Source organism: Elephas maximus, chromosome 10 (assembly GCF_024166365.1).
Source record: "Elephas maximus indicus isolate mEleMax1 chromosome 10, mEleMax1 primary haplotype, whole genome shotgun sequence".
In the NCBI taxonomy this organism is placed as follows: Eukaryota; Metazoa; Chordata; class Mammalia; order Proboscidea; family Elephantidae; genus Elephas; species Elephas maximus.
The window spans coordinates 105,259,567-105,275,016 of record NC_064828.1 but is presented as its reverse complement, the minus strand read 5'-3'; the positions used below and the strand labels follow the sequence as shown (position 1 = coordinate 105,275,016).

The 15,450-nt window shown below is 38.3% G+C and overlaps 1 protein-coding gene across 1 annotated transcript in view; it reads left to right on the top strand.

The window, feature by feature from the left end:
• The window catches only part of CATSPERB (cation channel sperm associated auxiliary subunit beta), a 147,151-nt gene that overhangs the window by 87,978 nt on the left and 43,723 nt on the right, over window positions 1-15,450 (top strand). Inside the window, exons 17-18 of the mRNA XM_049897973.1 lie at window positions 12,845-12,999; window positions 15,239-15,393. Of these exons, the coding sequence (XP_049753930.1) occupies window positions 12,845-12,999; window positions 15,239-15,393 (310 nt within the window). The remainder of the gene's footprint in view (window positions 1-12,844; window positions 13,000-15,238; window positions 15,394-15,450) is intronic.

The window sequence follows — 15,450 nt, the reverse complement described above, 5'->3', positions numbered from 1 at the left end:
TCAGCAGCAGATTTGAGCAGGCAGAAAAAAAAAGCAGCAAACTTGAAGATAAGGCAACTGAAATTATCCAGTCTGAGGAGCAGAAAGAAGAAATAATGAAGAGAAATGAGCAGAGCTTGAGGGACTTGTGAGACACCATCAAGCATACCAACATATGCGTCACAGGAGTCCTGGAGGGAGAAGAAAGAGAAAAAGGGGCAGAAAAAAATTTGAAGAAATAACAGCCAAAAACTTTCCAAATTTAATAAGAGTCATGAATATACACCAGTAATATCCAAAAAGCTCAGCAAACTCAAAGAGAGCCACATGAAGCCATATTATAGTCAAATTGTTGAAACCCAAAGACAAAGAACCTGGAAAGCAGCAAAACAGAAGTGACTCATCATGTACAACGGATTCTCAATGAGATTGACAATCAATTTCTCATTAGAAATCATCAAGGCCAGAAGGCAGTGGGATGGCATATTTAAAGTCCTGAAAAGAAAAAAAAAATGTCAATCAAGCATTCTATATCTCGCAAAATTATCCTTCAAGAACTAAGGAGAAATTAGGATATTTCCAAGTAGACAAAAACTGAAGGAGTTTGTAGACCTGCCTGCAAGAAATACTAAAGGGAGTCCTTCAGGCTGAAATGAAAGGACACTAGAAGCCATAAGAAGAAACAGAGAACACTAGTAAAGGTATTTTAAACATCAGTAAAACTCAACATTTATTGCATCAATGATTCAGGAAACTTGACTGCAGTGACGATACTATAAACAGCTGTGACAAAATATATGCATCTGAGGCAATTGCCACTATGCCATGTGTGCCACCTGGCTGACAATGATTGTAAGATGCTGTCAATTATAAGACATATGTCAATTTCCAAGATGTGAAAAAAGCATATCTTATCATGTGTGTTGATGGAATATGGCATATTAAGCCTTAGTAATTCATATCAGTTAAGTTTTATTTACATGGGCAAATATAGATGCCAGTATTATTGTATTTTTGGTTTGTAACGTCTCTTTTTTTTCTATATGATTTAAAAGACAAATGCATAAAATAATAATTACAAATACAGTGAAATCTATGAAAGCTAGAACTCGAAGGGATTGCCTTGTTTTTCCAGGTCTTGCAAGTTTTCTGCCCTTTACGTGGTGCAGTCTTACCACTTTTTTATCACTCTTTCTTAGTAGAAAATATTTGAGTTTTTCATCTAACAGTTTTCCACCTTACTCAGGTTCCAGCTTTTGCAGGGTTTGACTGTATATGTTAATGGTCACACAATGTATAAAGATGTAATCTGGGCCAGTAACAATATAAAAGAGGAGGAACAAGAATGCCTAGGAGTAATGTTTGTATACTATTGAAACTAAGTTTGTATTATTCAAACTAAGTTGTTATAAGTTTAAGATGTTAATTGTAATCACCAATGTACTATAAGAAAAAAAGTAAAAATACAGAAAGGAAAAGAAGAAGGAAATCAAGATGGTATACTACAAAAAAGCAAATAAAAAAATTTTAAGTTAGTAATAGAGGAACTGAGGAGCAAAAAACATATAAGATATACAGAAAACAAATACCTAAATACTAGGAGTAAGTTCTTGTTGTTAGGCACGGTCGAGTCATTTCCAACTCATAGCAATCCTATGCACAACAGAATAAAACACTGCCTAGTCCTGAGCCATCCCTACAATCGTTGTTATGCTTGAGCTCGTTGTCGCAGCCACTGTGTTAATCCACCTCGTTGAGGGTCTTCCTCCTTTCCACTGACCCTGTACTTTGCCAAGCATGATGTCCTTCTCCAGGACTGATCCCTTCTGAAAACACATCCAAAGTATGTAAGATGCAGTCTTGCCATCCTTGCTTCTAAGGACCATTCTGGCTGTACTTCTTTTAAGGCAGATTTGTTCATTCTTTTGGCAGTCCATGGTGTATTCTATATTCTTCACCGACACCACAATTCAAAGGCGTCAATTCTTCTTTGGTCTTCCTTAGTCATTGTCCAGCTTTCACATGCATATAATGCGACTGAAAATACCACGGCTTGGGTCAGGTGCACCTTAGTCATCTTTTGAGTGCCTTCCAACCTGCGGGGCTCATCTTCCAGCACTATATCAGACAATGTTCCGCTGCTATTCATAAGGTTTTCACTGGCTAATGCTTTTCAGAAGTAGACTGCTGGGTCCTTCTTCCTAGTCTGTCTTAGTCCAGAAGCTCAGCTGAAACCTGTCCTCCATGGGTGACCCTGCTGGTATCTGAATACTGGTGGCACAGCTTCCAGCATCACAGCAACTTGCAAGCCCCCATAGTATGACAAACTGACAGACACCTGGGGGAAAGTAAGTTCTTACTTATTATAATTACATTAAATGTAAATGGATTAAACTGTCCAGTTTAAAGGAAGAGATTTGCAGAATTAATAGAAAAAATAGTCTATATGCTGTATAAAAGAAACTCACTTTAGATATAAAGACAAATGGAGATTGAAAGTAAAAGGATGGAAAAAGACAATCCATGCAAATATTAACTCAAAGATAAATGGATTAGCTATATTATTGTCAGAAAAAATAGACTTTAAGTAAAAAAAAAAGTTTAGAAGAGACAGCAAATTATGTACTGATGAAATATTCACTCTATCAAGAAATTATAATAATTATAAACATATACATACCCAAAAACTGAACCCCAAAATATATCAAGCCAAAACAGTTTGAGGAGAGAGTAGAAAGGAGAAATACACAATAATATACAATAATAGTTGGAGACTTCAATACCCCACTTTCAAAAACGGATAGAAAACCAGACAGAAGACCAATAGGAAATAGAGGACTTGAACAACACTATCAACCAATTAAACATAGCAGACATATACAGAATACTCCATCCAACAATGGCAGAATACACATTCCTCTCTACATGGAATATTCTCCAGGATGAACCACCTATTAGGCCGTAAACATAGAAGATTTAAATTATACAAAGCATTTTTTTCAATCACAGTGGAATGAAACTAGAAATCAGTTGTAGATGGTAAACTGGAAAATTCACAAATATATAGAAATTAGACAATACACTCTTAAACAACCAATGGGGCAAAGACAGAATCACAAAAGAAGTTAGAAAATGCCTTGAGATAAATGAAATAAAAAATACGTGCCAAAACTTATTGAATGCAAAAAAAAAAAAAAAATAGTACTAACATGGAAATTTGTAGCTATAAATGTCTACCTTAAAAAAGAAGGATCTCAAATCAATAATCTAAATTTACTCCTTGAGGAACTAGAAAAAGAAGAGCAAACTAAAGCCAAAGCTAGCAGAAGAAAAGAAATAATAATGATGAGATTGGAGACAGAGCCCTGGTGGTGCAGTGGTTAAGAGCGCAGCTGCAGACCAAAAGGTCACCAGCCTCTTCTCATAAATCCTATGGGACAGTTCTACTGCATCCTATACGGTCACTGTGAGTTGGAATCCAAGTTGATGGCAATGAGTTTTAGAGTGGAGACATACGAAATAGAGAATAGAAAAACAATGTTGTTGTTGTTAGGTGCCGTCGAGTTGGTTCCGACTCATAGTGACCCCATGCACACAACAGAACGAAACACTGCCCGGACCTGCGCCATCCTTACAATCGCTGTTGTGCTTGAGCTCATTGTTGCAGCCACTGTGTCTTGTTGAGGGTCATCCTCTTTTCCGCCTACCCTCTACTTTGCCAAGCATAATGTCCTTCTCCAGGGACTGATCCCTCCTGACAACATGTCCAAAGTATGTAAGACGCAGTCTCGCCATCCTTGCCTCTAAGGAGCATTCTGGCCGCACTTCTTCCAAGACAGATTTGTTCGTTCTTTTGGCAGTCCATGGTATATTCAATATTCTTTGCCAACACCACCATTCAAAAGCGTCAACTCTTCTTCGGTCCCCCTTATTCATTGTCCAGCTTTCACATGCATATGATGGGATTGAAAATACCATGGCTTGGGTCAGGTGCACCTTACTCTTCAGGGTGACATCTTTGCTCTTCAATGCTTTGAAGAGGTCTTTTGCAGCAGATTTGCCCTTTGCAGCAGATTTGCCCAGTGCAATGCATCTTTTGATTTCTTGACTGCTGCTTCCATGGCTGTTGATTGTGGATCCAAGTAAAATGAAATCCTTGACAACCTCAATCTTTTCTCCATTTATCATGATGTTGCTCATTGGTCCAGTTGTGAGGATTTTTGTTTTCTTTACGTTGAGGTGTAATCCATACTGAAGGCTGTGGTCTTTGATCCTCATTAGTAAGTGCTTCAGGTCCTCTTCAGTTTCAGCAAGCAAGGTTGTGTCATCTGCATAACGCAGGTTGTTAATGAGTCTTCCTCCAATCCTGATGCCCCATTCTTCTTCATATAGTCCAGCTTCTTGTATTATTTGCTCAGCATACAGATTAAATAGATATGGTGAAAGAATACAACCCTGACGCGCACCTTTCCTGACTTTAAACCAATCAGTATTGGTTTGAATAACTGCCTCTTGATCTATGTAAAGGTTCCTCGTGAGCACAATTAAGTGTTCTGGAATTCCCATTCTTTGCAGTGTTATCCATAGTTTGTTATGATCCACACAGTCGAATGCCTTTGCATAGTCAATAAAACACAGGTAAACATCCTTCTGGTATTCTCTGCTTTCAGCCAGGATCCATCTGACATCAGCAACGATATCCCTGGTTCCACGTCCTCTTCTGAAACCGGCCTGAATTTCTGGCAGTTCCCTGTTGATATACTGCTGCAGCTGTTTTTGAATGATCTTCAGCAAAATTTTGCTTGCGTGTGATATTAATGATATTGTTCTATAATTTCCACATTTGGTTGGATCACCTTTCTTGGGGTTAGGCATAAATATGGATCTCTTCCAGTCAGTTGGCCAGGAAGCTGTCTTCCGTATTTCTTGGCACAGACGAGTGAGCACGTCCAGCACTGCATCTGTTTGTTGAAACATCTCAATTGATATCCCATCAATTCCTGGATCCTTGTTTTTCACCAATGCCTTCAGAGCAGCTTGGACTTCCTTCAGTGCCATCGGTTCCTGATCATATGCCACCTCTTGAAATGGTTGAATATTGACTAATTCTTTTTGGTATAATGACTCTGTGTATTCTTTCCATCTTGTTTTGATGCTTCCTGCATCATTTAATATTTTCCCCATGGAATCCTTCACTGTTGCAACTCGAGGCTTGAATTTTTTCTTCAGTTCTTTCAGCTTGAGAAACGCCAAGCATGTTCTTCCTCTTTGATTTTCCATCTCCAGCTCTTTGCACATGTCATTATAATACTTTACTTTGTCTTCTCGAGAGGCCCTTTGAAATCTTCTATTCAGTTCTTTTACTTCAGCAGTTCTTCCTTTTGCTTTAGCTGCTCAACACTCAAGAGCAAGTTTCAGAGTCTCCTCTGACATCCATCTTGGTCTTTTCTTTCTTTCCTTTCTTTTCAATGACTTCTTGCTTCATGGATGATGTCCTTGATGTCATTCCACAACTCATCTGGTCTTCGATCACTAGTGTTCAGTGCAGTGCATCAAATCTGTTCTTCAGATGGTCTCTAAATTCAGGTGGGATATACTCAAGGTTGTATTTTGGCTCTCACGGACTTGGTCTGATTTTCTTCAGTTTCAGCTTGAACTTGCATATGGGCAGTTGATGGTGTGTTCTACAGTCGGCCCCTGGCCTTGTTCTGACTGATGAGATTGAGCTTTTCCATCATTTCTGTCCACAGATGTAGTCAATTTGATTTCTGTGTGTTCTATCTGGCAAGGTCCATGTATATAGTCACCATTTGTGTTGGTGAAAAGAAGGTATTTGCAATGAAGAAGTCATTGGTCTTGCAAAATTCTATCATTTGATCTCTGGCATTGTTTCTACCACCAAGGCCATATTTTTCAACTACTGATCCTTCTTCTTTGTTTCCAACTTTCACATTCCAATCGCCAGTAATTATCAATGCATCTTGATTGCATGTTCGATCAATTTCAGACTGCAGCAGCTGATAAAAATCTTCTATTTCTTCATCTTTGGCCCTAGTAGTTGGTGCATAAATTTGAATAATAGTCGTATTAACTGGTCTTCCTTGTAGGTGTATGGATATTATCCTATCACTGACAGTGTTGTACTTCAGGATAGATCTTGAAACGTTCTTTTTGACAATGAATGCAACACCATTCCTCTTCGAGTTGTCATTCCCAGCATAGTAAACTATATGATTGTCTGATTCAAAATGCCCAATACCAGTCCATTTCAGCTCACTAATGCCTAGGATATCGATGTTTATGTGTTCCATTTCATTTTTGAAGATTTCCAATTTTCCTAGATTCATACTTCGTACATTCCAGGTTCCGAGTATTAATGGATGTTTGCAGCTGTTTTTTCTCATTTTGAGTCATGCCACATCAGCAAATGAAGGTCCTGAAAGCTTTACTCCATCCATGTCATTAAGGTCGACTTTACTTTGAGGAGGCAGCTCTTCCCCAGTCATCTTTTGAGTGCCTTCCAACCTGGGGGGCTCATCTTCCAGCACTATATCAGACAATGTTCCGCTGCTATTCATAAGGTTTTCACTGGCTAATGCTTTTCAGAAGTAGACTGTCGGGTCCTTCTTCCTAGCCTGTCTTAGTCTGGAAACTCAGCTGAAACCTGTCCTCCATGGGTGACCCTGCTGGTAGCTGAATACCGGTGGCATAGCTTCCAGCATCACAGCAACACACAAGCGCCTACAGTACGACAAACTGGCAGACACGTTGGGGAGAAAAACAATAGAGAAAATCAATTAAAATATAAAGTCGATTCTTTGAAAAGATCCACAAAATTGACAAACCCTTAGCTAGATTGGCAAAGGAAAAAGGAGTACTCAAATTACCAAAATCAGAAATGAAAAAGGTGACGTAGCTATCAAGTTTATAGAAATAAAAAGGATTATAAGAGGTTATGAGCAACTGTACACCAACAAGTTGAATAAACTAGATAAAATGGACTGATTTCTAGAAACACACAGACTACGAAAACTGACTCAAGAAGAAATAGAAAATCTGAATAGACCTATAACAAGTAAGGGAATTGAATGAATAATCAAAAACCTCTTAACAAAGAAAAGGACCAGACGGCTTTGCTGGTTAATTTTACCAAACATTTAAAAAAGTATTAACACCATTCCTCCTCAAACTCTTCCAAAAAACAGAAGATGTAATATTTCCTAACTCATTCTATGAGGCCAACTGTACTATAATACCAAAGACAGACAGAGACACGACAAGGAAAGGAAACTGCAGGCCAATTTTCCTTATGAAGATACAAGCAATTTTTTTCAACAAAATACTGGAAAACTAAATTCAGCAGAATAGTGAAAGGATTATACACAGAACCAAGTAGAATTTTTCCCAGAAATGCAAAGCCTGTAGTCTTTACAAAAGCAGACTGCCACATCTTTCTCCTGTGGAACGTCTGATGGGCTACAAGTGCCGACTTTTAACAGCCAAGTGCTTAACCATTGCATCACCAGGGCTCCTTCAGTATAGATTACACTTCAAGACAAAGAAAACAAAAATCCTCACAATTGCGCCAGTAAAGAACATCATGAAAAATGGAGAAAATATTAACGTTGTCAAGGAATTCATTTTACTTGGATCTACAGTCAACTCCCATAGAAGCAGCTGTCAAGAGGTCAAATGACACATTTTATTGGGCAGAATTGCTGCAAAAGATCTCTTTAAAGTGTTGAAAAGCAAAGATGTCATTTCTGAGGACTAAGGTCCACCTGATCCAAGCCATGGTATTTTCTATCACCTCACATATATGCAAAAGCTGGGCAATGAATAAGGAAGACCAAAGGAGAATCAATGACTTTGAATTACGGTGTTGACAAAGAATATTGAATATACCATGGACTGCCAGAAAACAAAATATTCTGTCTTGGAGGAAGTACAGACAGAATGTTCCTTATAAGTGAGCATAGTGAGACTTTGTCTCACATACTTTGACTGTGTTATCAGGAGGGACCAATCCCTGGAGAAGGACATCATGCTTAGTAAAACAGAGGGTCAGCAAAAAAGAGGAAGGCCCTTAATAAGATGGATTGACACAGTGGCTGCAACAGTGGGCTCAAACAAAGCAATGACTGTGAGGATGGCACAGGACTAGACAGCACTTCTCTCTGTTGTACATGGAGTCCCTAAGAATAGGACCAACTGTATGGCACCTAGCAACAATAACAAAGAAAATGAAAGATACTCCATATTCATGGATTAAAAAAAAAAAAATGGATTGGAAGACTTAAAATTCCTAAATTCAATGCAAAACCTATCAAAATACCAACAGCATTTTGGCAGAAATAGGAAGACCTAAAATTCATATGGAATTTCAAGGGACCCCAAGTAGTCAAAACAATCTTGAAAAAAAACAAAGATGGAAGACTTAAATTTTCTGGTTTTGACAATTACTAAAAAGTTACAGTAATTAAAACAGTGTGATACTGGTTTAAAAATAGTCGTACAGACCAAAGGAATAGAATAAACAGCCCAGAAATTAATCATTACATATATACTCGAACTGATTTTCAACAAAGGTGCAAAGACCATTCAATCAGGGAAAGCACAGTTGTTTTAACAATGGTGCTAGGAAAACTGGATATCCACAAAAGAATGAAGCTGGACACTTATCTGACAACGTATACAAAAATGAACTCAAAATGGATCAAAGACCTGAATTTAAGAACTAAACTATAAACTATCTGAAGAAAATATAGGGACAAATCTTCATGACCTTGGTTTGGCAAGATTTCTTAAATATGATATTGAAAGCACAGCAACAAAAGAAAAATATACTTAAATCGGACTTCATCAAAATTGAAAAACTTCTGTGCATCAAAGAACACTGTCAAGAGAGTGCAAAGACACCCCATAGAATGGAAGAAAGTTCGCAAATCATCTATCTGATAAAGGTCTAGTATCCAGATAAAGGTCTAGTATCCAGAATATATAACAACAACAAAAAAGATAACTCAATTTTTAAAATGGCAAAGGGTTGAATAGACATTTCTGCAAACAAGATATACAAATGACCAATGAGCACATGAAAAGATGTTTAATGCCTTTGTTGTTGTTAGGTGCCATCTCGAGTCTGTTCCAACTCATAGCAACCCTGTAGGACAGAGTAGAACTGCCTCGTAGGGTTTCCAAGGAGCGGCTGGTGAATATGAACTGCCACCCTCTTGGTTAGCAGCCAAGCTCTTAACCGTTATGCCACCAGAGCTCCAACTTAATTCCATTAGTCGTTAGGAAAATGCAAATCAAAACCACAGTGAGATACCACTTCACACCCACTAGGGTAGCTATTATAAAAAACAAAAAACAAACAGAAATAACAAGTATTGGTGAGAATGTGGAGAAATTAGAACCCTCGTGCATTGTTGATGGGTGTGTAAAATAGTGCAGCACTGTGCAAAACAGTTCAGTAGGTCCTTAAAAGTTACACACAGAATTATCGTATGGCTCAGCAATTCCATTCTGAAGTATACACCCAAAATAATTGAAGACAGGGACTCTAACAGATCCTTGTTCACCACTGTTCACAGTAGCATCATTCACAATAACCAAAAGGTAGAAAGAAACAGCCCAGCGTCTATCCACAGAAGAGTGGAATATTATTCAGCAAAAAACAGAATAAAGTTCTGATACATGCTACACCATGGATGAACCTTGAAAACATTACATTAAGTGAAATAAGCCAGACAGAAAAGGACAAATATTGTATGATTCCAGTTATTTGAAATGTCTAGAATAGGAACAGTCATAGAAATAGAAAGTAGATTAGCGATACCAGGGATTGAGGGGAGGACAGATGGGGAGTTACTGTTAAATAGGTACAGAGTTTCTGTCTGGGGTGAGGACAGATGGGGAGTTACTGTTTAATAGGTACAGAGTTTCTGTCTGGGGTGATGACAGATGGGGAGTTACAGTTTAATAGGTACAGAGTTTCTGTCTGGGGTGATGAAAAGTTCTGAAAATAAGTAGTGGTGATGGTTATGCAACCATGTAAATGTACTCTGTTGTTAGGTGCCATCAAGTCAATTCCAGTCCATAGGGACCCCATGTGACAGAGTAGAACTGCCCCGTAGGGTTTTCTTGGCCGTAACCTTTACAGAAGCAGGTCACCAGTCTTTCTCCTGCTGAGTCTCGGGGTGGGTTTGAACTGCCTACCCTTTGGTTAGCAGCCTGGTGCTGTGCACCACCGCCAGAGCTCTTGTATTTAAGGCCACTGAATTGTATACTTCAAAATGGTTGAAATGGTAAATTCTATGTTATGTATAATTTACCACAAGGTCCCTAGGTGGCGGAAATAGTTTGCACTCAACTACTAACCTAAAGATTGGTGGTTCGAACCCACTCAGTGGTCCGATGGAGGAGAAGATCTGGAGATCTGCTTCCCTTGAGATTGTAGCCAAGACGACCTTATGGAGCAGTTCTAATCTGTAACACATGGGGTTGCTGTGAATCTGATTCAACTCTGTGGCAGCTAACAACAACATACTTCGCCACAATTCAAAAGGAAGATTAGGGCTGAATACTGAATACCCCTTTCCTTAACACGTTTACAAGCAGGTCAATTATGTGCCCAAGATGGGGGCAAAGTTTCATTCTAGGACCTGCAGAAGAGCTAGTTCGGCCAGTTAACATGGAAGGGTCCCTATGTGTTGAAAAATGGTGTGCATCATGTCTCAAAGGAGCCCTGGAGGCTCAGTGGTTAAGAGCTTGACTGCTAACTGAAACGTCGGTGGTTCGAACCCATTCTGCGGGAGATGGAAGTGTCAGTTGGTTTCCATAAAGATTACAGCCTTGGAAAACTCTAAGAGGCAGTTCTACTCTCTCCTGTAATGTTGCTGTGAATCGAAATAGACTGTACAGCAATGGGTTTTTTAAATAATGTCTCAGCGGTCTTTTTAAAATTTTGGTGTTGAAAGTAAAGCTGTATATTGTTCAAGAATTTAGAAATATCTTTATTTGTCTTTAAAAAGTAATATATGATCTATATAAAACATTTCAAAGGTTATAAAGAAATACATAGTGTGAAATTTTTTTCAAAGTCTTAGGGAAATGAGGAGTATTTAATGGTTAAAAGTTCAACTCATTAGAAAGATGTAACAACTCTAAATCTGTATGTAGCTAACAAAATGATCTCAACATATATAGAGCGAAAATTGATACAATCGTATCAATTTGATACACAAATCACGGTCATAGTGAAAGATTTTAATATAACTGTTTCAGTAATTGATACAGCAAGCACAAAAACCTTTAGAACATTGATGTAAAAATCCTAAAGAAGCAATTAGCCAACTAAATCCAGCCATATACAGCAAGGATATTATATCATGACCTTGTTGGATTTATACCAGGTTCCCATGATGATTTAGCATTAGAAAATCAATCAATGCAATACTGTTATAGATCACAGGAGGAAAATTCTATGATCATATCAATGGGTGCAGAAAAACATTTAATAAATTCAATACCAATTCAGTATTTAAAAAAATAAAAGCACCTTAAAAACTACGAATAGGAGGTAACTTCTCTGTTAAGAGTACCTAGGGAAAAATATATGTATATATATAGCCTTTACCTGATAACGTTTAATAGGAACACATTAAAAGCTTTTACTTGGTAATCAGGAACAGGACAAGTATACATACTACCATTTTAATCAAATGTTAAAAAAAAAAAAATTCAAAATATATGTCATTAGAATACCAAACATCCAGATTATTTCTAACAAAAGATGTGCAAAACTTCTATGAGGAAAGTTATAAAACTTAAGTGAAAAACATTAAGGAAGATTCAAACAAGAGTTAAATCATGTTCTTAGATTGGAGGACTCAATATTTTATAGATGTCAACTTAAATTGAAATATAGATTCAATGCAATCCAATGAAAATCCAAAATGTTTGTTTTGTGGAGTTTACAAGCTGATTCTAAAATTTATATGGAATGCAAAGGTCTAAAAATAACTAAGGCACTCCTGTAGAAAAACTAAGAACTTCTGCCAGATGTATTAAAAAAAAAAAAAAAAAAAAAAAACACATTCCCGTCGAGGGTATTCCGACTCATAGCCACCCTATAGGACAAATAAAACTGCCCCATAGGGTTTCCAAGGAGCAGCTGGTGGATTTGAACTGCTGACCTTTTGGTTAGCAGCTGTAGCTCTTAACCCCTGCACCACCAGGATTCCAAGTCTTCTTATGAAGCCACAGTAATTAAGACGATATGGTATTTATGCAGAACTAGACAGATTGACCAATGGAACAGAATAGAATATTCACGTAGGTCAATAGAACAGACCTATATATATGTGGGCACTCATGCCAAAGATGGTACTATAAAGCAGTGTAGTGTTAATTGGTATCTGTATGGTAAAAAGTGCAATCGCACTCTGTAGCAGAGGCAGCTAATGAGCCAGGGGTCTCTAATAGTAAGTCCCTTCCCATCCTGGGGGTTGTTTTCTCATTGCCTTCTTCCTATTCAGGAATCTGATTTGCTGGTATTAGGAAGAGAAACCACCGCCATGGAAAGCTAACCTCTTTTTCTCTAGACTTCTTAAGTAAGCATCCCCTCACTCTGATTTGTCCTTCACCCACTTCAGCGAATAGGTTCTGTAGTGAAACAGAAGCCTGGAAAAAGGCTTTCCAGGGACTCGACAAAGACTAACAGGTATTTTACTAATTCAGGGGTCTTAGAGCCTACTCCCACCCCTTAGCCAAAGTGAAGGAATTTTTACTAGGTATAGTATTAAAAGTTTTCTAGTCGTATTATATCAATATCAAGAGACTTCTGTTTATCTCCTAATAGGATTAAAAACATATAGCGAAATTGGATCTGTTACTCATAAAATTTTTACATTATACTATGATCACTTGGGATTCATACATAAGCTGACCCCAGATCATTTTGAAGCAGATGAGTTAATATCAGCCGTTGGAAATTCTAAAGCTATTTTTGCGGAGGTCAGTGAGATAATGCATTGAAACCGTTTGTCTTGTTTTAAGAATAAATGCTGCATTCTATATACAGAATAATGGGGATACTTTCTTTGGGACAAGATCTTACTAAGGCTCTTTGCTCTACTTAAGGAAAAACCTCCATATACCACGAAGCACCTCCAACATCTTCTTCCAAGTCCCATCCAGGGTTATATAGATTTAATTTCACCCAGCATATCTTCACGCAAATACCTGCATAGCAATACACCACCAAACAATCTAATTGGGGTCTGTTACTCCCAATCCAGGTCCATGGTGGGTTTGATTCTCTGCCTTCTAAGACTGGCCTTGGAACATGAGTTCTGTGTTTCCCACTGCTCTACTTTTCCTGTTTCCTATTAACCCTGCCTCGAAGTTCTTTCCTCTACTAATGCTAACATAAAAAAGAGTTATTATCTTCTTGACAGATGATACTAGATACAGATTCTTATTATAACAAATTTAATGTATGATGTTCCACTTCTGAAGGGATATATGCCTAAGACCTCATTATTGGGTGCATAACATTCATGAAAATTAATATGCAACAGTACATCGGCAAAGACTCATATAAATAGATTTCCTGCAAGGGAATGAGTTATAATACAACCTGCCCTTTCGCTTAGGGGAAACAGAACAAAGAATGAACCTAGTTTTAAACAATCATTCCAATATTACCAGATAAGACTGGTTGAGAGGATGACGTTTTAGCTCTCCCTGCCTGAGACACATGCAGACAGTGAGGGGTGGGTACTCCCTTGTGAGAGTAAGATGCGTATGCCTGAATCTATAGTGGAGATTCTGCACAAATACAAAGTGAGTGAGGCAAGAAGGAGGGTAGAATGAACCAAAAAAGCAGTTACCTTCACTCTCCACTGACCTCACAATTTGTAGAAAATGTCTTGGTTCTCTTCTGTAAAATTTGAATTACTGAAATCAAAAGTGCACAGGGGCTTTCATACTGAGGATGAATTCAAGGAGCTGACAGACAACATCACCCGCCCCTTCCCAAACAAACCACACACACTCCTCTCTGGATAAAAAGAATTGCTGACCTCTACATCTTTTTCTTTGTGCCGGGCACTGTTGTGAGCTCTTATTTGTTACAACAACTTTTATCCCTGTTTACTTATGAAAAAGTGAGGCACAGAGAGGCTAAAAAATTCACCTAAAATTACACAGTTCGTAAGCTAGGAAATGAGGCATCTATCCCAGGCAAACAGCTCCAAAGCCTGTGCTTTTAGCCACTGTACTGCTTTTCACTGGGTTGGCATGTACTTTTCATGGGATGCTCTTCCCAACCCCCCACCCCCGGCTAGAATTCTAAGTAATTTTCCACCTTTTCAGTAATTTTCAAGAGTCTTTAAGCCTTCCGTACTGCCCTACATATATTCTCCTTGCATCTCCTCCCCACGCAAGTCACTTCTCAATGGGTTCTGAAATTTAAAAGACTAGGAAAAAAGCCATGGTAGAAAATGAGTCTTGAAGGCACTATTTAATGGCTGTGCTCCCAACCAGTCTACATTATCTAGCACCCACTCCTCATCTCATAGCAACAAGGACAACCCCCTCATCCCCTTTGGAGATGGTACTCACCTCTCTTCCCCATCCTATAAGTTCCCAAAGCTGGACAGGACCAGAATAGGAGAAGGGTGAGTTGAAAAGAAGACACATGGGTCAGAAATCTAGGCCCAAACTGCCTGTGTTGAGCACAAGAGAAAGCCTTGTGGATCAGAGGAAATGAGAAAGAAATATGCAACCTGACTCAGGAGTGTTGGACAGTAACACGTAGAGTTGCCAACATGAGATTATGGACAGCAGCTATCAAGTGAGGAGAGGTACTTCACAACCCCTTTCCTAAACAGAACTCCAAATAAGAACGTAGTTCTAGAATCTGTACCTCCAGACTTCTGCCCCAACACAGGTAACTGGGGGTGGCTGGAGGTGTCAAGCCTCCATACATCCTTCCACTCCAGTCTTCAAAGAGCACAAGAATCTTATCCTGAGGCTTAGTCATTAGAATTTCTTTTTCTCCTCTACACGAAAATATATTTTCCCTTGCAAATATATGGATATTCAAACAGAACAGTTTGGAATATTACTCCAATTGATAAGGAAAACAGTAGTGTTTTGATGTGAACTGGAAACAGATCTGCTATTTGCATTTTGTCATAATTGAATATAAAATAGCTTAAATATAATATTTCCTTTTTTCATATTCCAGAATCTTGATATGGGCTTTGAGACTGCACTTGCTCCACAGTTTATCTCCTTAAATGAAATGATTTTTTATGCATATGTACCTCCGAATGAACCTACAGCAACTATACACACCAAGCAATTCAACAATATCCACTCTGGAAAAGTGATACACCACGGGTAGTTAGTGATTTGCCTCACACTTATTTAAATTGCACACCGATTTGTAGATTCTAA